Source organism: Charadrius vociferus, unplaced genomic scaffold (genome assembly GCF_000708025.1).
Source record: "Charadrius vociferus isolate BGI_N301 unplaced genomic scaffold, ASM70802v2 scaffold19, whole genome shotgun sequence".
In the NCBI taxonomy this organism is placed as follows: Eukaryota; Metazoa; Chordata; class Aves; order Charadriiformes; family Charadriidae; genus Charadrius; species Charadrius vociferus.
In genome coordinates, this window is record NW_009650173.1 from 1,531,176 (window position 1) to 1,559,003 (window position 27,828).

Consider the following 27,828-nt stretch of genomic DNA (forward strand, 5'->3'; position numbering starts at 1 on the left):
GTTTTTGAAAGTACTTGACTAACAGAATATGAGGCATGGAAGAGTTTTAAGGTGATCAGCTGCTTCAGGCTGAGCATCATCGTCTTTCCCCAGGTGGATCTAGGCTTCCAAGACAGGCTTTCAGGTAAAAACTCTTCTGTTTCACAGTTGATGCCATTTAGTCACGAACAAGCTTTCCACGGGGCTTCTTCCAACAATGTAATTGTTTGCAGTCTAGAGGATTAGAATATGTATGTTTTGGATGAAAAAGCTAATTAGATTCGTTTATACCTTTAACTATTCTTCTTAGACCATCGTCGGGTTATTAATTTTTTATTTGTGGTGACTGCTTTGGTGGAGGTGTTTATTTAGCCTGATTTTTCTATGGAAATCTTCTGAATTCTGTTCCATGAAATTCAGTGGAATTAAAACTCTCAGAGCTTATGAACTTTGATAATATTACCTTCAAATGGAGAGACGCACTAAAACTAGAGTTCCCAGTCAGCAAAAGACAGACAGAACTTACCCTTTATTTATATTAGGTAGAAGCAATTGGCTGGACAGTTAACATAAGAGTAAACCTGGTTTAGTTAAAGACCATTCTGTCATTTCATTAAAAACAATGTGTTAAGTAATGTGTTTTGAGAATGGTCATGGTTTGTATGCAATACTCAATGCAGCAGTAGCTGGAAAAGGAGAAATTGCCTATTATCTGTTTTATGGCAAAAGGAAATAATAGAATTGTGATTTATTTTTTTTTTTCTCAGTTTTTAAGAATACTAAGTTTGAGATTTGGTTTTTTTGGTTAAAAATATATAAGTTTCTGCTTCTACTAATGTCTTCTTTGTTTTTGGTTGTTTTTTTTTTTTCCTTTTCAATGTTAGACAATCCAATGGCAGACCAAAGGATGGACATATCTTCTACAATTAGTGACTTTATGTCACCAGACCCTGCTGACTTGATCTCCAGTTCCCTTAGCACTTCAGGAATGGATTGTAATAGGAAAAGAAAGGGAAGCTCTACTGATTATCAGTAAGTTTGGCTTCTCTTGATTTAACACTGCTAAAAAGAGGTTGTAACACAACAATACAGTGGGGGAGATGGTAGAAGTATTTATTGCAATTTTTAAATAACCTTTTCTTGACAGCCTGTCATAAAGGTTTTAATAAATAAAAAAAACCCTACTGTGCACTAAGAGGAAAGTTCATTATTTAATGATAAAAATAAAGCCTTCATCTTGGTGCAGCTAGAATTGAGGTTTATCAAATGGGGTAAGGCTGAGGAAAGAAACCCTTGACTGATAAGGGGTGGAAAAGTTAATACTGATGAAATGTACAGTGTGAAGGTTGATTATATTGGCCGTTTACCTAGAGTGTCTGACTAGTGAGAGGGAAGATAATAAATTCGTTAAAAAGCAGAAGCAAAACTGGGAATAGTTCCTTTTCTTTACCGATTTTTTGCCTTTTTAGTCACTTCCTATCAGTGTGCTGCCAACCTTTGCCTGATGAAGCTATTTCAGTCTCCCAGTTGAACATGAAACTGAGTTGTCTCTGGTTTGCGACAGTAGATCTGCCTTCCATTGAATCAACTGATTTAATCTTGTGTCGGTCCTCGACTGTAGGCTATTATTCCTGACAAAATAAAAACTTGGTTTCTCTGAATCAGTGCTAGAATGTGGTTTTGTGTCAAGAAAGCTGCTTCTCCTTAAGGGAGGCTTGCTAAGAACAGGGCTTAGAAGCAGTGTCCAAGCCATAGCTTCTGTCTTGGGGCAGGTGTTTGAAATAGAAAGAAATCACAGCAACTCTGCTTTAGAATAGTAAAGGTCATAGTAAAGTTTGTCAGCTTTCCAAATGTGTAATTCTTCACTAGGGCACACCAAGACCGACCTACTTACTCTCTGTGCAAACCTCACATGTATTGTAACTTTTCAAAGTCTAGCTGCAGGGTAACTTGTGAATGGGTCCTATCCATTATTAATACAGCTATGTAGTCCTTTTTTATGTAACTTAGCACAAGTTTTGTCATTTTTGGCCTTTGGATTGTTGGCAGTTCTTATTACAGGGAGGGGTAGAATTTTTAATCTGTGCTGAGGATGACAATTAAGAATTAGGTTCCCTATGCATATGACTTCTTTTTAGGAGAACTTGCGTGCAAAACATTAAGTGCTGTTAAAAGACCACAAAACATACAGCATACGTACCTTCTCTAATACAAATTTAGTCTTCCTGAAAAGTACGTGACTCCCTGTAGTTGAATTGACTACTACAAAATTCAGTGAAAAGCCTCAATCTTACCAACTTCCTCTTCTCTAGAAAGGATTTCTCCATCTTTATTCTTCTGGGTAGGAAGCATTGCTCAAGTCCTCTTTTCCAAAAGACAGCTTGCTCTTGTAAGTTATAATTCTGCCCTTTAGGTTGTGTGTGCATTTTATTAAATATGTGAAAACACCGTTTCCTTGAATCCTAAGTAAAATAAGTCTACGACAGCTGTCATCATACCACAGTTCATGTTGTGTTGCAAAGGAAATGGTGACTAGTAAATATTCCTATTTTAAAATAGAATCTAAGGTAGACTTCCTTGATCCCTCCTTCTATATGTATGTATCAGTAAGTGTTGTTCAGAAATGCTACTGTTCAGCTTTTGCTGCCTGATAACAATTCGTTTTTTACATAAATTGTCTAAATGTCCAGTTTTATGCTTAATTTGCCAGTGAAGTCAGGGAATAAGGAAGAAGCTGACTGTTTTAGCGTGGTTCGTTGTTCGCTTCTCAAGTACAAGCAAGCGTGTTGATCAGCTGGGCTTTCAGCTCTCCACACCAGCTTCTTTTCAATTCATTCACCTGCTGCTCCTCCAGGAAAATTCCCATCCAACCTATTGCTGTCACTTCAGCAAAGGTGGTCTGTTTTAGTCAAATGCTGGAATCAAAGATTTCATGCATATAAACAGTTAATTTCTTTTCTTGGGAGTAGTGCTTTCCATTGAAGTAATATATGATAAGAAAACAAACTGTCCTGAAGCATTTGTAACTTGTCTTGTACCTCTCTTTAGATTTTCCTTCCTGGGTTTTTCTAAGGCTAAAATGAATTTTGCCACAACAAGCATCCTGTAGCTAAAAGTGGCATCACAAGTGGAAAACTGATGGCTCATTTCTGTTTCTAAGTCCTGTTCTAGACCTGCATGCTATTTCTTTGTGAGCACTAGAAGTGCTTTGAGCCATTGACTAACACAGTAACTCAAGTGTGCAAACTGAGAAAACCTGTAGCATTATTCAAACTTCTTTTAAAAACTAATCACAAAGATAATAGATTTAGAAGTGCAATGAATAATGTATGAAAGACTACCATGTTTATTTTTAAGAAGGCTAAGGTCCAATGTTAAACAGGAATAACTAGTACGTTAATGGCTAGTAGGAGAAGATTTTTCATAAGGGTCTTATAAAATGTAGCCTCTTGTGTTAAAGCTCAGTGGTACTTCAGATCACTTTACAGTCTTGAAGTGATGCCAGCAGCTAGCTTGCATGTAGAAATTCTGTTTAATTTCCTTATGGTGTGATAAAGTCTGTATAAAGTTCAGTATTAGGACTTTAGTACTGACTGAAAGAAAACGTTCAGCTGTCCTGCTGGGCAGAATCACAAACTGAGAAACTTGGAATACTTTTTAAAATTATTTATTTATTTATTTATTTATGGCCTTGGAGTCCTCCAGACTCCCATTTATCTAACCACAAGGTCAACACGCATAAAGCAGAGATCTTTTGTTTTTGAAGATGAGACAGTATGTCAGTGATTTGCATAACATAATTTAGGTTAGTTGCTTTACTAGTTTTTCACATTAAGTGGAATGAACTATGCTATCTTTTCTTAAAAATTAACTCCTTCAGAAAGTAGGTTCATGTGAACAAGCTTGTCTCCTTAGCATATGTTCACTGCTATTGTCTTGTTTTCATTTCAAATAGAATATAAATTAGCTTGAGAATTTCAACAGAAAATGTAAGACGTTCTTGTTTCCTATACATGGTGTACTTTATTTTTCTTTCTTTTCAGACTTGATGGCTTTCCTTTTGAGTAAGTATAAATATTTTAATATTTGGTTTCACTTGAAAAAGATGCTTGGTCTTTTTCCTTGCCTTTCCCACCCTTTTCCTAAAATTTGCGGGCAAAATTAAGTGAGAATAAGCCAGGCTTAAGAGTGTCCATTTAAGCACAATTGTAGATTTATATATATCAAAGCATTATCTTCCTAATTCTTTTGTCTAACAGTGCTGTAGTCTTAGACAGTCAACTTTTTTTCACCAGATGCATCTATGAAACACTTTCCTTATTTCTGTACATACGGTTACAATATAAAAATGTGATAAGGGCGATCCTTTTTATTCCTCATGCCTCCTTCCTTGCTTTTTTTTTTTTTTTTTTTTTTTCTGATGTTGAGACAAAAGTAAGCCTTGTATCTACACTGAAAGGTGTACTAATTTAAAATGTGCCTGGTTAGTTTCATGCCGTCTCCTATTCTCTCCATCTCTCTGGCCATTTCCAGTGGTTCATTGGTCTATCACTGTCTCCTAACCCAAAATCAACTATGATAAGGCAAACTAAAGTGTAGAACACGCAGGCATCTGCACAAAGTCATTCAGGGCAGTTTGTGAATTTTATGCTAGGCACTTTGATAACTGACTGTGGTCAAACTTTTAATTATAGTAAATGCAGTTTAGTAGCCCTATCTCTGATGAAGACATGAAAAATATCTTCTTTAATATGTCCTTTTCTTTTCCTTCTAGTTAACTGAGCAGATGATATCTTTGAACTGCAGCATGTTTTACTGTCAAACACATCAAACTGTGCCATTTTGTTAGCTCTGAAGGAGACACAACTAATTTAAGAAAATGTTGTAATATTACAACAAACACATAACTTCTTTGGTCCTTCCAGGTTCTCACATTTCTATTCTTAAATTTTGTATTTAGGATTTAAAGATGACAGGAATACCTTATTCTGATTTTATGATAGTTTGATAACAGTTTTGCTAATCCTGCTTGATTTGTGATATATTGCTTTATTCTGTTTCTGCAGGGAGGGTATGGATACAGATAAAGATGACCAACATGGAAGGTACTGTTGATACAGTCACTGAAATCTTAATTCCATAGTACTGACATAGGATCCTGTGTGTAGGTACCGGTTTCCATTGTCACTGTGGTGACTTGTCCCAAATATTTTATTTGCTGGGACAAAGGCAGCTTAAGATTGTTGAACAAATTAAAGCAGACAAACAAAAAAGCCCAAGACTTTGAGCCATTATAAATAATGATATTTTTCTGAAGAAAGGTTAAATAAATATTCGATTTCTTTTAAAAAGATATTTTTAATGAGGATCAGTAGGTATGTAAGATGCATTAAAAGAGTTGTTTTCAGTGTTTTCAACGCTGTAATTTTGTGATACCATTTCTTAACAGATTGGAGTATACAGACCAACAAGGCAGAATAAAAAATGCAAGGTAATACTCTAAACAATTGATCTCTTGCCTTTTGCCATATATGAAATATTTGCATGTTTTTATCCTAAAAATTATTTTTCTAGCTTTGACCTTCTCTTATTTTTTCATATCTTTGCACTGTTAATGTTTTTCATGTATAAACTGCGTATAGTTTTGTGAAAATACAAACTTCGTAGGTAACTTGGTTTTAGTAAATTCTGTTAATATTAATGTTGAAATTGAAGTCTGTATATGTTTCTGGTAATGTTGTACTCTTAATCTCGTTTCTTTCAAATTCAATAGTGGGCCAAAAGTGTTGACAGTGACTCTTTAATACGGGAAAATTTAAAACAAAAATAAAACAACTTGGTGTTTATCGTCATTTTTCCTGGTTAGGAAGAGTTTAGTTCAGAGGTATCTCAAATGCTTCAAATGGAACACTGTAGGATAAGTAGATGACTTATATTGCCACAGCAAAAGGTAGTTTTCAATACTCGGTACGTTCATATAGTATACTGATTATAAATTCTTAATTGAATGCTTTATTCAATATTTATATACACTGGAATTTGCTTACGTGTACGTGCTAAGAAGTGCTGTCCAGCAGTAGAAACTTCTAGATAATTTCATACTGTTTAGTGGATCGTTTCAGAACTGAGGATTCAGTGTACTGTACGGTCAATGTTATATGTGTTTTCTGGTAAATAGAACCATGTGCTGCAGCCTTGCCTGTTGCTTGTAACTGCTACTCTCCCAAATAACGAACATATAAATGTCTGAAGAATTCTACATGTGGATGTTCCTTTTCACGAGGATAAGAGGGTAACTTAATTATGAGGAGGAGGTTACTGTTGCATTTTTGTTATACTAGATATGGGAATTTGTTAATACGATTTATTTTCTCATGCTTTTCTGTTTTTCTTCGCCACCTTACTTGTTTAGGGAGGCTCATAGTCAAATCGAAAAAAGGCGTAGAGATAAAATGAACAGTTTTATAGATGAACTGGCATCTTTGGTACCAACGTGCAACGCTATGTCTCGGAAGCTAGATAAACTCACTGTATTGAGAATGGCTGTCCAGCATATGAAAACATTACGTGGTGAGTTGATTGGGGTGGAGGGGTGCCAGGGGCAGGGTGGGACTGGAGGAGGATGGCAAAATGGGTTTTCCCCAAAGCCATGCTTTTTCTCCCCCTTTCTTGCCCTTTTGCCTAAAAGGAGTAAGTTAATACATTTTTGGGAGGACTTCTCCGCTTTTCTTAGCATCTGATGCTGCGTGTTCATTTATAGCTTACTGGTTGATGGTCCAATATCCTGATCTGACTGGGAAATCTGTGGGTGAGAAAAACAATAATTTTCCATTGTCTGACCTGACTGATCACCCTCACTAGATTCAACAAAAGCAAGGTAGCTGAGGCAGGTGAGGGGAGGGAACAAAGGGCTTAAGTGGCAGTGCACAGTTGAATCTTGTCTAGCACTGAGCAGTGCTCTTGGGCAGGCAACGTGCAAAACTTGTTGGATAGAGAGGTTAGATTTTAGGTGTAGGTATTATTTCTACAGGACTTCTGAGGTTTTGTGTTCATACCTTTAGCTCTGTGTGAAAGAATGAAGAGTACTTGGAAAATTCAGTTTTAGTCTTTTTAACCAGTTTCTGTTACAAGCACCTGAAGGGAAACACACAGGTTTGGAAGAGTTAGGGTTGTTGCAAATTTCTGTATGTCCTAAAGCTTCACATAAGAGTGAATCAGTGCTTGGGTACAATTGGTGATGATGGTGAAAGCTTAAGCCTTCAAGAAATACGCCCCTGCGAAAAGGTAGTGACGCAGCTAATTTAAAGAAAGAGTCGGTGTTCTAGTTTCTAGGAGACCTGGTGTCTTCCAATCATACTTACCCTAACGTTTTTGAAAGGTTTAATTTTTTCTGCCACTGTCATTGGGTTAGGTTACTACTTTTTAGCACTTCAGTTGTTACTAATATGAATCTTCTTTGTCTTTATGAAGGGAATAGAATGAGAAGGATTACTCTTTAATAAATAGCAGCCTCCTTTGTTGCTAATTTGGGGCTTTTAGCATTGTGAGATGATGTCCTTGTAACGTTGTTTTTTGTCTTTGGTATGGAATGAGAGAACTGATGTCTAAGTTCCTAACTGACAATCTGTTTACATGACCTTGTCATGTTTTACTGAGTTATAAAGAGAAGAAATAGCTCGAAGTTTTTTATTCTTTGATTTCTTACTTTTCATTTCTAATTCTGAAATAGACCATAAATCAAGCGTAGGATTTGGGTTAAAAAAATATGTTGAGGAACGCTTTTATATTTCGGAAGGCATTTAATTTTCATTACTACATAATGCAGTATTTGTATTTTAGCAAAAAAGCTTCATCCTTTTTTGAGTTAATACCAACAGAGCTCGTGTTGGTAGTAAAACAGAATCAAACGGCGACTTCCATTTTAAATAACACCTGCAGTGAATAACAGTATAGGAAGGAGCCAAAGGAAAACTGCTCATTTAAGTGTGTATTGTTAAGTTTGTGATACGGGGATTATTTTTTTGTTTGTTTGTTTCCTTTAGGTGCTACAAACCCATATACAGAAGCAAACTATAAGCCTGCTTTTCTATCAGATGATGAATTAAAACATCTTATTCTCAGGGTATGTTTCAGCTTTTAATTAAGAGATGTTAATGGCTTTGGATATAACTCTCCCAAAGCAAAACACCGGTATTTTTCTGCCTCGTATCTCAGCTTAAGAACATTCTTGTTATGGAGGATAATGTAGAAATCTGCAAGACTACTGTATAAAGTCAATGGGTTTTAACGATAGCTCCTCTTTAGCATCTCTTAATTTAAGCAGAAAGATTTAAGACAGACATCTGAGGATTTTGATGGTAACCATCAGAATCTTCAGTTATTTCATGAAATTAACCAAAATTGCATAAATTGCTTTCTTGCAGACTTTTCTGCAGTGGGCTACCTTGACATGATTTTCAGCGTACAATGATATAACAAACACCTTTTTTGAGGTCACTGATGTAACATGACTTAGTATGTTTGGCTGCTTGCTGTATATTTCTTTTATAGTGTGGAGAGTATATATCACTTGTCAGTAGTTAAGCTGTTCTAATGACTTGTGTAATTTGTGAAGCACTGCAGTGTCCACATGCAACATATGCAGAATTTAATTTCTGCAGCATTGTGACTCTAAAGCTGTAAAACTGGAGTCTAATCCTGCATGCTTGCATGTGACTGAAAAAGAGTACTACTGAAATGGGAATTACTTGCCTACAGGCACATAAATATCCAGGATATGTTTGGTGTCTAAAAGAGGAACTATGGAATAAATACAGTTAAAATAATATTTTAATTTGAGGGAATATTGAACAGAACCATAATATTATTGGACAATACACAGATTCTTTCTTCCCATAAAAGTGACTTTAAATTCTGGGCATGATGCCCAGAATGATGCCAAAATTGTTTACAGATGCAAAAAAACCTGTATTGTAATTTCATATCTTGGCTGTTGACTCAGTTATCTCTAAATGTTAAGAAAGCTCTCCTAGTATAGAAATTCTGCTGTATGCAAAGTGTTTTTAAAGGTTATAATGATGCAATGAGGATGTATAACTTAGTAATTTACTTTTTTTTTTTTTCCCCTCTCATAATTAGGCAGCAGATGGATTTCTTTTTGTTGTGGGCTGTGACAGAGGGAAGATACTGTTTGTTTCAGAATCTGTCTTCAAGATCCTCAACTACAGTCAGGTATTCTTTTCCATTTTAAGTAATCATAGAATCATAACATGGTTTGGGTTGGAAGGGACCTTACAGATGATCTAGTTCCAACCCCCCTGCTACAGGCAGGAAGGGGCCTTAAAAGATTTGAAAGCTTTTCATGATTATGTGTTTATATGGAGGGGTATTTGTGTGAATAGTCTGTCTTGAAAGCTGAGATTTGTTGCAAAGAAGGAGCTTTTTTTCCCACATCATTAGAGAAGACTGTTTCTGGTTACCATTCAAACTAAGGAGGTGAAAAGGAACTAACTTTACTGATTGATGAATTCTGGTCAGGGATTTACCCTCAGGCTTGTAAAAGCGTTATCTAATTGGGTGTGTAAACAAATACTGAGAAATCAGTCCAAAGTTATTCCAATAGCTTCACGTGAATTTTTCGATTCAGTTTTCTTTCTGTCTGTTCTGGTTTTGCTATCATACTTACTAATGGAAACCGGGAAGCAATTATACCGAAGCCGGGTTTCTAATATATGCTTAATGTGAGGCTTAACTTATATTCTTAATTCTTTCTGTCATCTGTCCTCCTTACCAAATTTAAAAACTGTATTAGCTTCAAAAGTTTTCATCAGCCAGCCAGTTAGGTATATACTAAATATCTCCTCATTGTGTAAATGCTGAAAGAGAATGTTTGCAATTATGATTTTTTACTTCAAATGTGTAGCGTATGAAGTGAGACTGAAGAGAAACCAGAATATTTGTTGTTGGTGGTGAGCATGCTATTTCTGCAAAACTCTTACTGAAAATAATGAAATTAATTGCTATGTAATGTAGTCATAACTTCAAAATATACAGGGAAAACATACCTTTGATTAAATCCTGGATCTCAGATGTTTGACGTTCCTTGGTTAGACCTATATGTAAAAGGATTGTTTCGAATCGATGTGTGGTGGGTTGACCCTGGTTGGATGCCAGGTGCCCACCAAAGCTGTTCTATCACTCCCCTCCTCAACTGGATAGGGGAGTGAAAATATAACAAAAGGCTCGTGGGTTGAGATAAGGACAGGGAGAGATCATTCACCAATTACTGTCATGGGCAAAACAGACTCAACTTGAGGAAATTAGTTTACTTTATTACCAATCTAATCAGAATAGGATGCGAAATAAACCCAAATCTTAAAAACACCTTCCCCCCAGCCCTCCCTTCTTCCTGGGCTCAGCTTCACTCCTGATTTCTCTACCTCCTCCCCCCAAGGGGCATGGGGAATCAGGGTTACCGTCAGTTCATCACGCCTCATCTCTGCCGTTCCTTTCCTCCTCACTCTCTTCACCTGCTCCAGTGTGGGTTCCCTCCCATGGGACACAATCCTTCACGAACTTCTCCAACGTGAGTCCTTCCACAGGCTGCAGTTCTTCATGAACTGCTCCAGTGTGGGTCCTTTCCACGGGGTGCAGTCCTTCAGAAACAGACTGCTCCCGTGTGGGTCCCCCGTGGGGTCACAGGTCCTGCCAGCAAACCTGCTCTAGCATGGGCTACTCTCTCCACGGGTTCACAGGTCCTGCCAGGAGCCTGCTCCAGCACAGGCTTCCCATGGGGTCACAGCCTTCTTCAGGCACCCACCTGCTCCGGTGTGGGGCCCTCTGTGGGCTGCAAGTGGATATCTGCGCCACTGTGGACCTCTGTGTGTTGCAGGGGGACAGCCTGCCTCACCATGGTCTTCACCATGGGCCGCAGGGGAATCTCTGCTCCAGCACCTGGGGCACCTCCTCCACCTCCTTCTTCACTTGATGTCTGCAGAGTTGTTGCTCTCACATGTTCTCACTCCTCTCACCGGCTGCAATTGCCATTGCGCAGGTTTCCCCCCTCCCCTTCTTAAATATATTATCCCAGAGGCACTACCACCGTCACTGACGGGCTCAGCCTTGGCCAGCAGCAGGTCTGTCTTGGACCCAGCTGGAATTGGCTCTGTTGGACACCATGGAGGCTTCTAGCAGCTACTCACAGAAGCCACCCCTGTACTCCCCCCTGCTACCAAAACCTTGCCACATAAAGCCAATACAGGATTCTAAAATTGGGAAAATATGCTGAACAATTACTTTAATTTTTGACTGAATATTCAATCTCTACAGAATGATTTGATTGGTCAAAGTTTATTTGATTACCTTCATCCTAAAGACATTGCCAAAGTGAAGGAACAGCTCTCTTCTTCTGACACCGCGCCACGAGAAAGACTTATAGATGCAAAAAGTAAGTATTACCACCTTTTTCAAAAGTGTCATGTAGTCTGAATATTTGCCTAATATTGAAAGTTTGTGTGTGGAGTGCTGTTTGGATTGTGTGTCGTGTCAAGGAAGTTCTCGCTTGAAAACAGAAAAAAAGGAGGAAAAAAAAAAAACACACCCAAAACCAACAACAAAAATCAGATACCTGAATGTAGAAGCTAGTAGGTTTGGTGTGCAGTGCAGTATAGATGCATTAGTTTAACTGGCTTCACCTATGAGGTATCTTTCTTTTCAAGGCATCAAAGGTATAATTTACCCCATTGAAGCGTTTTTTCTAATCTGTCATCCTCAAAGGTCAGAATGCGCTCAGTATTGTTGTGGTTATCCTTAGCTGTCAGTCAAGATAGAGGATTTTATTTATTTATTCATTTATTTATTGCTGCCACTTCCATCAATGACCTAACCTTTCTCTTATAAGGTTTTTAACCTGGTCCTTGGAATCGTTTCCTACTATGTCTCTTAGCTCTGTTCCACTCTGGTGTTTTAAAGTAGCTCTGTATCTATGCTGCTTTTGAGGTGAGTGGGTGTTTAATTTGCGCTCATACCAGGAGTCTGCATTGTTTAAGTAGAGAATGGTATCTTAAAACTGCAGGTTTCCAGGTCGTTAAGTCTCATACTTGTCGGGAGCAGAAATCTCTAGGATCTCATCTCAAAGAAGCCACCAGCTCAACTTCAGAAACTGAAGCTGAGAGAGATCATTCCAGGGCAGTGAGCCTAGAGGCTCCAGCTGGATCAGCTGAAGTTTTTCTGGCTCCTGGTTTTGTCTGGTTGTCAAGCATGTATGTATATCCAGTGCTAGCTCGTTTTTTGTATGCCTCTGACAAAGTTACGGCAAAAATAAATACTATGAATTACAGTCTTCCCATCTGCTATGATAGACTGACTGGTAGAATTTCAAGAACTCATATTCTTAAGACTACTAGTATGTATGTATTTATTTTTATGTTGGCATGAGTGACTCAGGCACAGCTTGTACTCTCACCACTCGACAGCAGTTTAGAGTGCGTATGGTGCAGGACAGTCTGACCTCCTTGAGGTGACCTCACTCCATTCTAAAGTTAAGGGAGGCACACTTTACACTACAACATTAGCATCATTGTTTCCCTCCTTATGTTAAAAGCCTACAGGGCCCTAGAAGTTTTTGAACATGTTTATAGCTGTTTGTTTATACATATTCCCATGCAGAAATGGTTGAAGTGGATAGCAGGCTGTGGAAAAGTTGCTATGTGATTTAAATCCTCCATCAGCTCTTGGAGCACTGTCCCCTGGAGCTCTAGCTGCATCAGTGGTGTTGCTGATATGTGTGCTCCTGATGCGTGCCAGGCATCTTCCTGGAGCTCTGTTTGTACCAGCAGCCTGCTGTTGGCTCCCAGAGTTGATGTATGGCTTTGTACTGTGTTTCTCCAGTTACTTTTCATGGAAAAGAATGTAAGAATCTCCTGCAAGAATACGGTAAAGGTTAGGTCTTATTGTTAGGAGATGTTCTTATGCACTTAACTTCTTTGAGGCTAGAGACTTCTTACACGTAACTGGAGATCTTGGGGATTTGCAGTCCCTGTGTAGGTCACTGCTACCTTTTTCCCTCCTTCCATGGGAACAGTGAAGAAACCTGATGTTTAGGAACACAGCAGTTGAGGTGGACCTGGAACGTCACTGGGCCTCTTCTACTCTATGCGTGCATATGTGCTCTCTGGGTGGTGTTGTGATAGAAAAGCCTTCCAATCTGAAGGGTCGTGGTCCTGTTGAGTGACTATAGGTATGAAGTACTGCTCCGATTATGGGTAAATAATCTCTCTCTATTTTTAATTAGTTGCTTAGTGTTCAAAGAAATCACATTTATTGCGAAACTTGTGTGGATTTTTACAATCTCTTGCTAATCTTTGCATTTAGAACCCTGTGTTCTCAAGCTGGCGTCAATGTTTTCATGCTAGAAAGCGTAATCAGAAATTCTAATGTTGATATGGTCAGTTGAGTCCTTCACATATTCACTTAGATGAAAAACTCCAAAATGGGACTTCTGCTTCTGAAGAACGGTATAAAAGGACTTCTGTGAAAGTCCCAGCGAAGTTGAAACATCATACAGTTGGGTTGTATGATGTAATCATTTGTATGGTTAACTTCTTACCTGACAAAGAAAGCATCCTCACTTCCTCTGTTTGCTGCAGCTGGACTCCCAGTTAAAACTGATATAACACCTGGGCCATCACGACTATGTTCTGGAGCAAGACGGTCCTTCTTTTGTAGGATGAAGTGCAATAGACCTTCAGTCAAAGTAGAAGACAAGGATTTTCCTTCAACCTGTTCAAAGAAGAAGGGTAACAATTATGCATTTTATTACCAAATGTAATGGCTGTCAGGCTTTTTTTTTTTATACTGTTGCTCATTTGCAGTAGTTAAATTTTTTTATATTTATTGAGCTGTCAATATTATTAAGATGTTGACCTATGCCTAGGTCTGTTACTTCTTCATACTTCCTCCTCTGTCGCCCCCTTCCCCCCAGTAGTAGCTCTTACACACTGTATTAGTACATAAAGCCAAATTCTCCCTTCTGCTTTCTTGACATTTTTGCAGGCAGTTTGTGCTGACAGTGCTGGTGTGGTTACTGCATCTTCTTCAGACATTAAACATGCCACATTCAGTCTTGACCTTCTAGCCAATGTCTCCAACAAAGGGGAGCTGTTACCCATTCTGTTTCTCTGCTCCATATTTGACAAGTGATGGATTTGGATGGATATCCATCTTAAAAAATTAGTTTATTCTGAGTTCATCTGTGGTTTTGGTACATTCTGAGTAGTGGAAGCTCCGAGTAGTGGAAGCATAGCATTTCTACACCGGAAGTATGTGGTCTTAACATTATCAAAGTTGGTAATATTTTTTTTCCTCTGCAGGCTGTTATTCTAGACATGTTGGAATATATATTTAGTCCAAAATTGAAGGTTTCTTCTTTGAGTACTTTGGATAATACATTTGGTATTAGTTAGTGGAAAGTGTCAACAAGAGAAGAGAAGCCAACTTCAGTGTTTTGTCTCTGATGTGACAGCTGCCCCAAGTATCTTCCTGCTAGGTTCAGACACAGCTTGAACCTTGGATCCTGCTGTAGTGCTCGTCCCTGCGGAGACCAGCTGGTGCAGTTAGGCATAAGCCTTTCACTCTGCCTCTCTAGGAAAGTCATCTTCCTTGCAGTTTTAAGGGCTGTTCAGTGCTGAGGAATATGAGTTCTCCTTTCACATACTGACTGTATTACCTGTCATTGCAAATCTTCATCCTCACCTCTACGTACAGCTGTACCCTGTATACCTCAAGCATTGTATATTCTGCTAAACAAATTGTTCTGTTTTTTTTGTAGGAGCCTTGTGTTAAGTTGAGAAAGGCATCTTATTTATTAATATACTAATTTCTTCAAACAATCCTTTAGATTATTTGCATCCTTTGCTGAAATAATAAGATGTGATGCAATTTCTACTTAAAGATTATCAAAAGCAACCCTGGTCTGACCTGTGTGGTGTTTCAGTATAAACAATGGTTTTGCAGAGATAAATCGTTTATTGAATTATCTCAGATTAGCTGCGTTGAAGCAGGAGTACTGAAAAATTCCTTAGTGAACAGTATCCCAAATTTCTTGGATGAGAGAGGAGGTGCATTATTAGCAGAACTGAGGTGAAGTTCTGAAAAGCAATGTCCATGACCTAACGGCTTTTTTGTTTTGTTGTTGTTGTTTTTTTTTTTTTCTTTTTACAGCAGACCGCAAAAGCTTTTGCACTATTCATAGTACAGGATATTTAAAAAGCTGGCCGCCAACAAAAATGGGACTAGATGAAGATAATGAACCAGATAACGAGGGTTGTAATTTAAGCTGTCTTGTTGCAATTGGACGGCTGCATCCTCACGTAGTACCACAGCCAGTCAACGGTGAGATCAGGGTGAAACCTACAGAATATGTTTCTCGACATGCAATAGATGGGAAATTTGTTTTTGTAGATCAGAGGTAAGAATACTTGTACTAACTTCTACAATAAGTCACTCTCCAACGCTGCTTTACTGACAGCTTTATTTAAAGCAGTGTAAATACTATTGAAAAAAGAAATGACTGTTCTTTTCAGCCTTTTACTAAATCCTGACTGCGAGTTGTTTCGGTTTTTGAGACCCAGCTCAAAGCTATTACCCTGTATTTATTCAGTATTACTGATTAAATTTTTAAAAACTCCAAAACCTCCAAAAATGTGGCTTACTAGACAGAATAATCCAGGGATCGTTTCTGCCCATTTGTTAAGGGAATGTATATATGTAATCCTCAGAGGAATATGCTATCCTATTTTTAAACTGGACTTCATAGTTACTACCTTTTTCTTGTTTGAAAAGTTTTACAAACACTACATAGTTAAGTTATGCATATATGGCAGTTATATGCATCAGGTTTTGATAGCATATACATTTATTTAACTATATAATGGGACACGTTCTGGTGAATTAATGCTTCTGTATGTGATCTTGTATTTATAAGAAAGCAAGCTTTTAATAAGCTTTGCTTCTTGGAAAAGGTTTGAGAACTTGTACCAGAGTGGTCTCTTCATTCAAACGTAAATTTTATTTATGGTCTAAAAGGCTAATTCTTATCTTTTTCAAAAGAAATTGCTTGAATTTTCTAAAGTAGCAGAGAGGTATAACCTGGGTCTTCCTTCAAAATAACTGGCATCGCCAAAGACAAAAAGGGGGTTGGAGGATGTTAATGGGCTGGTTGAGAGCGCTCGTTTGGTTCCCGTCCTTGTCAAGATGGATTGAGATGGCCCAGATGAGGCTGTTTCAGGTTGCCTGTGGCTTAGGCTCATTTGCTTACAATGTAGAAAAGCCCAGGCTGCAAACTCTGCCAGAATCTGCCTGCTGGAACTTGTTTCAGGGGTGTGTCTGGTGTGTCAGCTGATTTTTAGTGGACTTTGAGAGGAAATAGAACTGATAGTCTTGAGAGGAAGTGCAGTAAGGAGAATCTGTGTGTCTGTGTGTGTGTCTGTGTGTGTGTTACCTATCTGGTCAGGGTGATTGGGGTTTTGGGATGTTTGGGTTGGTTGGTGGTTTTGTTTTGTTTTTTGGTTGGGTTGGGGTTTTTTTTGTTTTTAATTTGATAGGTTTATTTTTAAAATGCCAGCTCTTCAGCAGAAGTGCTCAGAGCTGGTGATCACTCTGGGAGCTACAAGAGCATCTGTAGCCTTTCTGTGGCTCAGAAAGCGTGCTGTTCTGTCGTGCCAAAGCATGGTAGTTTATGAAGAAGTTTTATTTTCAAAAGATCAGACGTATTCCCCTGATGGATAATTTTGCAGTATTTCTAAAATAGTAAGTCTTAAAAAATGTTGATCCATTGGATTTAAACACAGACGGTCTTATTTAATTGTTTTCCAGCTGTTGTTTACTGACCTAGGAATGTGTATATTACTTCAAAGGGCTCTTTGAAAGGGAATTTTTTAAAAGTAAGCCTCATCTGTAGGCTTAAACTTTGCATCCAATGATCCCTGCTTCCACTGGAGAATGTTTAGGCACCTGTAAAAGTTGGAAACTATTCATTTATTTCTACGTTGGGTTTTTTTTTTGTTCATATAGACTTGCACTATTCCTTTGTCATTTGCCTGAGGGAATCCGGGAAATAGACACTTAAACTCTCCGTGACCCTAACTTTTTGTTCTTATGGATTACATGGTCCCTGGAGAAGAACTGCTATAGATGAGGTACTAACTAGCTGGGCTACCACAGTCAGAGAACAACTTAATGGTTCACTGTCAAAATGGCAGGCTGCGCTGAACCATCCCACTTCTTACTACTTCGGTACTTTTAACGACTCTGGATGTGGAATGTGAGAGTAAAATTAAGTTTACTATCTATGCAGACGACATCATATAGAGCTTCAGAATTCAAAGCTGCCTTGTTAAGTTGGAGAAGCAAGCTAAGGAAAAAAAAGTACGTAAAGGATGAAATTCAAGAAGGACAAGAACAATTTCCTTCCTTGCTTAATAGAATATGGTCAGATATTGAAACCACTAAGTCTTTTGACATCTGCTGTCATTTGGTGCACCTTCTCCTTTCCAAAAAGCCTGTTTGTCCTGCTATGAAAGTAAATGGAAAAGGTTTGACAAGTTGCTTACTGATGTCCATATTGGTTATTACCCATCTATGTCAGGTTTCCCACCACTGCAGTGCTGTTAAAAGGTTTGATTGCTACAATTCTTGGAAAAATACTGGAATAAGGTTGACTTGGTTCCTAGCTCTTCCTTTTTAAAGATAGACTCTATGTTTTGCTACTTTGTGGTTCTCTACAGGCTCTCAGAGGTAATTCGTCAAAGCAGCCTTGGAGCTGTCAGCAGTTTGAGTGTCCTGGGATAAAGTTCACCAGACAAAAGCCAGTTTGAAAATTGCTCTCATGTAAATACTTGTAATGTTTCCTTCTCCGAGGCTGAGGTCTTAGAGCTCCCTCTCAATGAGGGCTTCAGATCTAAGCCACCTGGTTGGTACTGAATGCTTTTAGTGTGTCTGGGGAAAATACAAAAATGCCCTGCATTTAAATACTATGGGGTTTGTGCTTCAATGCTTTTCCTGCTGTTCTTGTTCATAGTTATTAATATATACTAATTTCTACATTTTATACTACTTCATTTGGGCTTTTTTGAGATTGCAGAAGCGATGATGATCTACCTAGGTTTGTTCCTTATTACCTTTCCTATTTAATTTGCACTGGAATAGTTTGGAATTGTGACTCTTACACTGACTTCTTCAAGGAACTACCATTTTTCTTTCAGTAAATTTTCTTCTAAGAAATGTACAAAATCAAAGTTCACTGTAGTTCACTAGTTTTGTTTGCTCTCCGTTCTTGTGAGTGAGGATCTCAAACTCTTACCCCGGAGTCATTCAGCTACGTTACTTTCTATTCTGATGTTCTCCAGCAGTTTCCCTAGGGCTTCTGCAGATTTGATTCTGACCGTGTTCTCTATCTTCTAAACTAAATGGTGCGCATCTTGGGGTCTTCCTGGATGGCTTGTCCTGCTTTATTCCTTTCTCAGCTGTTTCTTCCTTCACCAGGAAGTCCTAGAACAATTTCCTGGGTGGTGGCTGTTTGCCATGGTAGCAGTAATGAACTCTCCCTCCCCAGATACCCTCAAAAGTCTGTCTTATGCTATCTTCTAGGGGTTGGAGGCAAGCGTACGCATCCCTAATATGGGACAGCAGTTCTCCTTTCCTCCCCCCCAGCCTTGGCCCCCATCTGTTATTTTTCATGTTGGTATTCTGGGTTAGATGAGTTATCCTAATAAAGTTGTTACAGCTTCTAATCATTAACAACTCAAGAAATAATTCTTGTCTTCTTGTTTTAACATACAGGTTCTCTAGGGTGTTCAGCATACCGGCCCACTATAGTTTCTTCCTTGTCAAGAATGACCCGTTCACCTTGTGTTAGGCTGTTGTATAGCTTATTGTCACTTACCTTACCTGCAGAGTTGCTTTGCCTTTTTCCCTTGAACTTAGTTTAAGGTTTCGGTTACCAAGTTGATGGCACGAAGTCATCTTTTCCTAGTTTCTTGAGATGTCCTCAATCTTTGCCAGCAGCTCCTTGAGCACTACCCGAGAGTCAGATCAAGGATCCATGTCTTTTCCCTGAGGCAGATCGCAGGTGTATTTCGTTACAAAGTTTTCTGATGAGGAAGAACATGAGTTGACTTTGTGGCTGGTTCTGATGAAACAGAAAGTTGTTTTATTTGCTTCATGCTCCTGTCCAGCGTAAACCAGGCAGACACACAGTAGGTCTTTTAGTGCTTATTCAGGAAACTTCTCTTTGTTAAAATTTTCTTTTTTATGCGTGTGGGTGCAGTGTTTGCTGGGGTTTGGTTTTTTTTTTTTTTCGACTCTTAAGACTTGTGACTTAAGGGAAAAAAATTGCCCCAAAACACTTGTTACACTGCAATTTGGCCTCTGCAGCAGCCGCACTGTGGGTGCACAAAGGAACACGCCAGTTCTTCGAATCTCTGATATCTATTTTTCAATGGCATCTTATGCAGAAAGCTTTGTATTATCTTGTGGCTGCTACAAGTCAGCTATATTCAGGTTTAAATTCTCAAAACTATAATATACCTTCAAAGCTATTTAGAAAGTCTTACATCCCCTCCAGTGGTGATAGGTCAAATATAATACCTGAGGGCTGTTGGTGTTACGTACTTTTTTAATTACCTGAGAATTAAAAAGAGTATTCTTAATGAATTTTTTTTACCTTCTAAGCTGAAAATGCCTTTCCGCATTACTTGAGCCTTACGCAACTTCAGTGTGAGTTTTAGTAATCTGTCACTAATACTTCAACTTAAAGTGATATTTTTTTTTTTTTCTTTCCCCTCTCCTTTTTTTTCCTCTTCCTCCCTTCACAAAGGGCAACAGCCATTCTGGCATATTTACCCCAGGAGCTTCTAGGTACTTCGTGTTATGAGTATTTTCATCAAGATGATATAGGACATCTTGCAGAATGTCATAGACAAGGTATGATTATTAATAATTCAATAAAAATATTTTGTAAAAATATTGGGAACATTTGTGTATTAGGAAAACCAAACAAACTCGGAAAGACTTGGATCTCTCTCTGTTTGCAAATGCTATAGTTAAGAACATTGTGCTGCATGTGCTGCACAACATGATTATCTTAGACTTCCGTGGATTTTTAGTGGATATTTGAGGCTCAGGTTGACTGAGGGGGAATGACTGCAGAAATAGCATTTTTCTTCAGGGGTGAAGGGAATAATTTGAGTTTGCTCTGATAAGGGCTCTGTTTATGTAGTCGTGGTGCCTGTTTGACACAAGGTTACTTGCTTGCTGTCTGTCTTTAGTTTTGCAGACAAGAGAAAAAATTACAACTAACTGCTACAAGTTTAAAATAAAAGATGGCTCTTTTATTACATTGCGGAGTCGCTGGTTCAGTTTCATGAACCCTTGGACCAAAGAAGTAGAATACATTGTCTCAACAAACACAGTTGTTTCGTAAGTACTTTTCCCTTAGCAGATGTATGGAAACGCTGAATTCTTTGCCCTGTTTTCCCTGCAGTGTGACAGTTTCGCAGGGTTTTTCTATCACTGATTCTTCTCATTCTTGAAATCCACAGCACCAACGTACTTGATAGTGGAGATGCAGCCTTTCCACAGCTTGCAGCTTCTCCACACAGCATGGACAGTGTGCTTCAGGCTGGAGAAGGTAACTACTGTACTGTGAGGAAATTATTCGCAGCTGTGCCTGTTAGCAGCTAATCCGGCACGCACAAATTTGCTGCACTCTTGCAGTGAGAATTTGTTAATATCCTAAAGAAAAATAAGTTTTAGGACAAAAAAGTGCTAATGCAGTTCTTGCCTTGTTGAACTTAAATATCAATTTTGTGTGTAAGCTGGTCAAAGAGAAGTGAATGAGGCAGTTAAAAGAAACAAGTATATACAGGGTTGGAGTGACATAGAGGGGAAATGTTTGCCTTCATGCATGGTGCTATTTGTATGTCATCCCAGAGTGAATTCGCCTTCTGCGCCCAGTGCAGATGACTACTCAGGGGGTGAATGGATCATAAATATAGTTTGGCCATTTGGCTTATTGCCCCTCACTGCCCCTGATTTGACCGATTCTTTGTCAAGGTATGAAGACTGAGCTCTGGTAATCATCTTGGGCTTGTTATGAATGCTACATATCACTGAATCGCCTTTTATAACGGGTGTCATGCAGCATAATGCGGAGCAGAGCTTGATTTCCTAATGAGGTGTTACTGGAGCAGGGTGGAAGTGAAAGATGGGGGAAGAGAGATGGTGATGGTACTGAGATTCTTTCCAAAGAGCTGGGAATCGTTGCTTTTAGAGACCCTGTTTACTAGATACTACTTCTGTCAGCTATGCCTTTATAGCTGTAAACTGAGGATATTGCACATCTGGAATTACTTTGTAAGTTGTACACAATACACTTAGCGGAACAGTGCAAGACTTCAGCAAAGCTGGACTTTTCAGTCATCTCCATTCTGAAAAACGAGGTTCAGAATGTGAAATGGTGGAGGAGGAAGTGTGGCAAAGCACGGGACAGCTGACAGTGGCAGGAAGAGAAGCTGCCACGTGGGCATGATGGTTAGTAATTGAAGGTGGAGTAGTGGCAGTAACGTGGTGTCTGGGCCTTCTGACAATGGGAAGAGATACAGAACAAACTGTTCTATAATAGGATAAGCTTATTCTTTCCACAACACAGCCTTTGAAAGGAAACGGATGTATAATATCGTCATACTGGACAGTTTTTATCCCCAGAAAAGAAAGTTAATTGAGTGAAGTTTAATTTCAAGTGGTTTTGGCTCTGGTAAGGATTTGATCACCTTTTAGGTGAACCTTCTCACCTCCTGATGGGTCTGAGCCGTAGATACTGAGGGTTGCTGTTGTTAAATATAAATTTCTAAAAAAAGGCAATTATCCACTGTGCATAAGCAATGATAAGGGCTTTCTTGCTCTTTCAGTACATGATCTTTTCTTCACAGTGTCCTGGTATATACTGGGCTCCTTCCTGACTACCTCTCAAGTGTCAACCCAAGTGTCAAATCCCATTAAAATAACAGGGAACTTCTAACTGTTCAGCCCTCGCTTTCTCCTCCATTTTTAGATACTTGCAGTTACCTCCAGGGGGCTTAGTTATGTTCATCAGGTAGCTTGGGTTTATCCCATATTGAACGGAATACGCACTGGCAAGTTCTTCACACAAAACAAAGAATAAACATGCTTGGAGATGAGCCTATTCAGGCACAAAATACAGCAGGTGTGACAAGCTATTCTTTACCAAGTCTGGATGGGCGGTACTACCAAATGCTTGAAACAGCCAAATTCGGGTAAGAGTCAGGGATATGTTGTGTACCTGCTGGCACAGAGGGATGTCTGAGAGACATAGCGTAGCTCAGTGCAAGTCAGAGCTTTCCATACACTTGAAGGTACTCACCAGTTGGTGGAATTGTAGATAAATACAGTTCAGAAGGTCCTGCATCTGGTCAAAACATGCCTAAATAGAAACACTTTTTGGAAAGGGCTTGCAAGTTTTTATCTGACCTTAAGGTATCTACTCATTTCAGGTGGCCCAAAACGGACCCATCCTACTGTGCCTGGAATTCCAGGTGGAACAAGAGCTGGGGCGGGTAAAATAGGAAGGATGATTGCCGAAGAAATCATGGAGATTCACAGGTGAGAGAAAATGGTATGAAGTTAGAGGAAAATCAGTATTGTTCTTTAAGAAGAAATTAAGGAAGTCTTTCTTCAAGCTGAATACAAAATGGTACAGTTGTATTTTATAAGTAGACAGCTACAGCTACCTATTCAGAATATCTGAGGCAGTCAAAGCCCACAGTGAGAGAATGAAAAAGTTACAGCCTCAGCTTTCTACTGTAAAAGACTAATATTGGAGCTTTTTTTGTAATGGTGATCACTATCTGTTTACCAGAAACAGTAGTTAAAAAGAACAGCTAACTAGAAACAAAATTCTTTCCAGACCATTCTTTTTCCAATGACTTAAGGGTGTAAGTGGCACAACCTCCAAATGCCAAATCTATTGACTACGTGCCAAGAAAGTAATGTTTGTTTTCACGTGATCCACTCTGCTCAGATGCTTTTAGAGTTGTTAGATACGTAAGTTCAGCTTGAGCAGTTCTCCCACAGTTCTTTGAGCAAGGATGCAATGCTTAAGCTAGCGCTGCCGTCCCGAGGGCAGTCTGTCTAAAAGTCACGGTGTAGGTCTCTGGTTTAAACAAGAACTCGTGTAGCACCCGTCAGTAATGGACTGTGGTAATACATAGCTGTTTCTCAGAACAGCCATCTCATCTCTCTCACCTGTGTGAGCAGCTACTTTCAGTGGGTATCACTTAATTTCTACTGGCTAACAGTCCTCGTTCTTCATTAATTTCCTCTTGGGAATCGTTCCCTTTCCTATAATAGTGGTCTCATCCAGCAGATGTTTAGTGGCAGTATTTTAACCATCCTGAGCTGCAATTAAGGAAAACATTGTCTGTTTCCTATAGTTTTGTTTCGGCTGCAGGCCAGAGACTACTTATATCATTGTTTAAGGGACCAGCAGACCTATCGCATACGGCTTCTTTCCTGTCTATAAGAACAGGAAGGAGAAAAAAAGAAAACAAACAAACAAAAAAAAGGCCACGGCAAGCCTGAACCAGTACTTTGAAACTTAACCATCCCTTTTAGTAGCTGTAAAACACTTAATTAGCCTCAGTGAGTGTAGTAGCATAGCTTACCACCCATGTTTTCATTTCATTTCAAGACCCTGGGTTAGTTCCAGTCCTTTTTCAGCAGCTGTTACTATTTTCCAAAGCTGCCTTCTGTTCAGCTTTCCCAGGGGAACTCTGCCAAGGATAAGATTCCCATTTCCATTGCTTTTCGCTGTAACTACCCCTCCTCCCTTTAGTCTGGAGATTTGTTGGTTCTACAGTTAACACATTACTAATTAATTAATTAAAAGATATTTGATCAAGCTACGGAAAATTGAAGTGAAAAATGCTGCTTCAGACAGTTTAAATAAAAAAAAATTACCTGTATCAAATGTCCAGTGTACTTCCGTAGCAGTAGCTCACTTAAGGGGTCTGGGTTACTGTGACTGAGGCAGCTCAAATTCTTAGCTGGTCTAAATTCAAGTCAAACACAAAAAATGAGGCTTTCCTCGGTACCTAGGACCTTTTCCTTCTTACTCTCTGTGAAAGCGGTAGAGGAACAAACAGAAGCAGGGGAGGAGGTAAAGCTTGCAGACGGAGCAAGCTGGACAATTTACACCCAACTGTTTAGCTACCTGCGAATAAAAACATTGTTACTCAAATCTGCAGGTGCACTGAAAAAGGGAGAGAATTACAATAAAGGAAGTTCATGCTTTTAACACCTTACACCACCTTATACTAAAGTCAGCGTTTGAAACTCCAAGTCTCTGGCACCTGAGTCTCGAAGTTGCTGGTAAATTTGTTCCCTCTTGTATCTGTATTTTAGGATAAGAGGATCATCACCTTCTAGCTGCGGCTCAAGTCCACTGAACATTACCAGCACACCACCACCAGACACATCCTCCCCAGGAGGCAAGAAGGTAAGAAGAAGCTGTCAAACAGTCTTGCAGCAGTAGTGGCAAGCAACACGAGATCTCGTTTGTAAAATTACACAGTGTTCAACTCCTCCGGGATGCTTGGCTGAAAAAGTCTGACAGCAAGTTGAAATATTCTGGTGGCCGAAATCCCTTTACAGTAGTCCCTAAAGTGCAGAGACCAGTAGTTCTTAAACACTGGCAGCTTTTGAAATCCACCTGCTCTTTAGATTTTCACTTTTTCTTTTCTTTTCTTTTTCTTTCTTTTTTTTTTTTTTTTTAAACGGAGCTGCCAGAAAACAGCCCTCCTCCTATCTTCATCCTCCAAAAACTCTTTAACACCACATACTGGTGAACACTGGAAGTGCTGTCATTCGAGCACTGACTGTGCTCAAATGAATCACAACAGTTTTACTGTACTGCTGCAGCACAAAATATGACAATTAGATGCTTTACTGTGCACTGACAGTTTATTTTTAAATCAATACCATGTACCATGCCTTGTTCTAAGATCGCTTGAGTAGCACTCACATACCATTACCAACACTTAACCACCTGAACACGTACTGGCTGCATTTAAGTCATCTAGTAAATTGCTGCTTATGGTGGGTATATTCAAGGCAAGAAGAGCACTTATCCAAATCCTTATTCTGTGCATTGAAACGCTGCCTCAGACTTACTTAACTTTTTTTCCCCAGAAATTATGATGACTATTCACAAGAATTGCTTGTACTGGAAAATATAGCTGACAGTAACTATTTCTGTCTGTTCCTGGCTTGCTTTGTTTTTGAAATAAAACTTGAAGTTGGAAGAAACTGAGTTACGATTCTAGGAACAATTATTCTTGCTCCTTCTGCCCTACCATAATTCAACACCTATGTATAGTAAGGGCTACTGTAACAGCATAAAGGAAAACACACATGGAGATTTGGGTATTTCTAATAGGGTACATCCTCAATATTGCTCCTTTGTTAGAAGACTACATTTGCGAGAAACAATACAAGTTCCAGTTGATGCTGCCCTCAGAAGGAAGCTCACAAGTACTTACCTTACACATCTGAGCAGTTCAAAACTAGGGCTCAAGTTCAGCTATTCCTTTGCAATTTAAGAATTACCAGAAGGTTCTTCGATTTCTGATGAGCTCTGGTGTACGCAGTACCGCTGCGCTGCTCCGTACCAAAAAATGGTTAGGCTTGGGATCCAGGAGCAATGCTCAGCTCACACACTCCATCTCTGCCTGGGAGGATTGTACTCCCAAAATGCAGGATCTTAGCTGACAGTACTTCACATGTGCTGTATTTGTACATTCAGAAGCATTCTGTCGTTTGCTGTAATTACTGTCACTTGCAGATGGAATAGTTACAAAAATGACCCACAGAAATCCCCTGAGGACTTCGGGTAGTTTCTCAGAAGTTACTTTTGGATGTTTAGCATGTAGTACTGGCTTGATCTCTTCCTTTCTGGTGGTGATATACCGTCCATGCCCCACTAGCTTAATGGGCGTGATACAGAGGAAGCAGTTCCTGGTTTATAACTAGTCTGATGAGCTAGCCTTTAGGTGGTGCTTTGCAGCAAGTCCACCTTCCCTATATTAAAAATCCTAATATAGGACAATTTAAGACTTAATGAACCTTTCATGCATAAAACATGGATTCTATTTTTTTCTTTCAAGATCTTGAATGGTGGCACTCCGGACATTTCTTCAGCTGGGTTACTGTCTGGGCAAATCCAAGACAACTCTGGTTACCCGTATTCTGACAACTCCTCTATTCTTGGTAAGTCAAGTCACACGCTAACATGCCTCAATACCAACTAAACACATATAGACAACTGTAACAAGAGGATTCTTTTTAGCAATAACTTGCTTTCACCATCTGCAGTATATGGATAGCTGAGGCATAAAGCCCGTAACCTACCACTCTGTTTGCCTGAAGGGGTGGCTACAAGATTAGCCTGGCAGTCTTTTGCTGGCTTACTTTACATTGTAATTTATTTTTGTAGGTAGTACTTGGAAAGCTGAATCAGTGTGAATTAGCTGAACTCCTCACCTGCTTTTTGTAATGCTTTTAAACAACTGCAGACAAGCAGAAAGGCTAGGCTGACTCCTAGATGCATACTAATTTTTGAAGTACAGCACATCAGGTTGTCCCTCCTACTGAGGAGTGACTCCTTCTGAGGAGTGACCCAACCATTGTACTCTTGACACCCAGGTATCAGTGGTATCCCTGAAACTTTGGCAGCCTGGATATCAGACTGACCAATACTCCCCAAATAGTTCAGCCTGGTCAAATATTCTACTTAAGTCATGTGGCAAGTGCCCAATAGCAAGTGGAGTGAACAAAATAGAATTAACAACTTCAGACAACTTACTGTATTTGTGTTTCCAGGGGAGAACTCTCATATAGGCATCGATATGATTGACAACGATCAAGGATCAAGCAGCCCTAGCAACGATGAAGCGGCCATGGCAGTAATCATGAGCCTTCTTGAAGCGGATGCAGGTCTTGGTGGCCCTGTAGACTTCAGCGATTTGCCATGGCCCTTGTAAATGATGCACCCGGCTTCAACATCCAAATATCAAAGTGCATTTATTGGTGGAGTTCTACAGTCTGTGAAACTTGTTGGACTGAGAAGCTTTTATGTATAAACTTCATAAAAGCTGTATCAGAATGCAACTCATCCTACCATGTGTAACTTCAGACAAAGTGGAATAACCTGCTACAGTGTTCTGTGTTGATTTGGTTAGCTGTGTATAGCTTGCAATACTTGTATATTTTGGATTCTGTTGTTTGAAATTTTTTTAAATCACTGTGCAACTCACTGGCATCAGTGGTAGCTTTTATATGCAAATGACCATTTCAGATGTATGGTGTGTTTTTACACTGCAAAACAGTCCCCATGTGGATATTTCTTATACTAATTGTACCATAAAGCTGTCTATTCTTTCTTGTAAGAATCCTTTACTATAAATATTGTTAAAGTGTAATGTATTAGACAGTTAAATATTTTTAAAATAAATGTTTCCCTTGTTCTAAGATGGAGCATTTACTTTGATAAATAAATTTGATAAAACCCTGCTGAAGGTGCATGCTAGAAGCAGTTGCCTATTTATCATTTCTTTAGCCTTGGGGGAAAAGGAAGGGAAAACAATGACTGACTTACTTACACTTCCAAGATTTTGTCACTACAATAAGTTTCTAGAGAAGTTATTATCGCTTACTCCTAGATTCAAGTCTCTACTAAGAAAATAACAACAGATAGATAGTCTGACGTTACCAGGTTTC

At 39.1% G+C, this 27,828-nt stretch overlaps 1 protein-coding gene across 3 annotated transcripts; it reads left to right on the plus strand.

Annotated features, from left to right (window-relative positions):
* On the plus strand, nt 1-27,640 carry ARNTL (aryl hydrocarbon receptor nuclear translocator-like). 3 transcript variants are annotated; one of them, XM_009892659.1, is made up of 18 exons: nt 1-124; nt 864-1,011; nt 4,023-4,043; nt 5,046-5,084; nt 5,429-5,470; nt 6,392-6,549; nt 8,022-8,101; nt 9,118-9,210; nt 11,308-11,425; nt 13,626-13,775; nt 15,199-15,445; nt 19,853-19,959; nt 20,304-20,454; nt 20,577-20,665; nt 22,548-22,656; nt 24,457-24,550; nt 26,217-26,319; nt 26,932-27,640. In XM_009892659.1, the coding sequence occupies exons 2-18, from the start codon at nt 872-874 to the stop codon at nt 27,090-27,092; spliced, it is 1,902 nt and encodes a 633-aa protein (XP_009890961.1). In that variant the 5' UTR covers nt 1-124; nt 864-871; the 3' UTR covers nt 27,093-27,640. The 3 variants fall into 3 exon arrangements, with proteins under 3 accessions (XP_009890961.1, XP_009890962.1, XP_009890963.1); XM_009892660.1 differs by lacking the exons at nt 1-124; nt 4,023-4,043 and having other exon boundaries at nt 872-1,011; XM_009892661.1 differs by lacking the exons at nt 1-124; nt 4,023-4,043 and having other exon boundaries at nt 872-1,011; nt 15,202-15,445.
* Nucleotides 27,641-27,828: the final 188 nt, after the last annotated feature.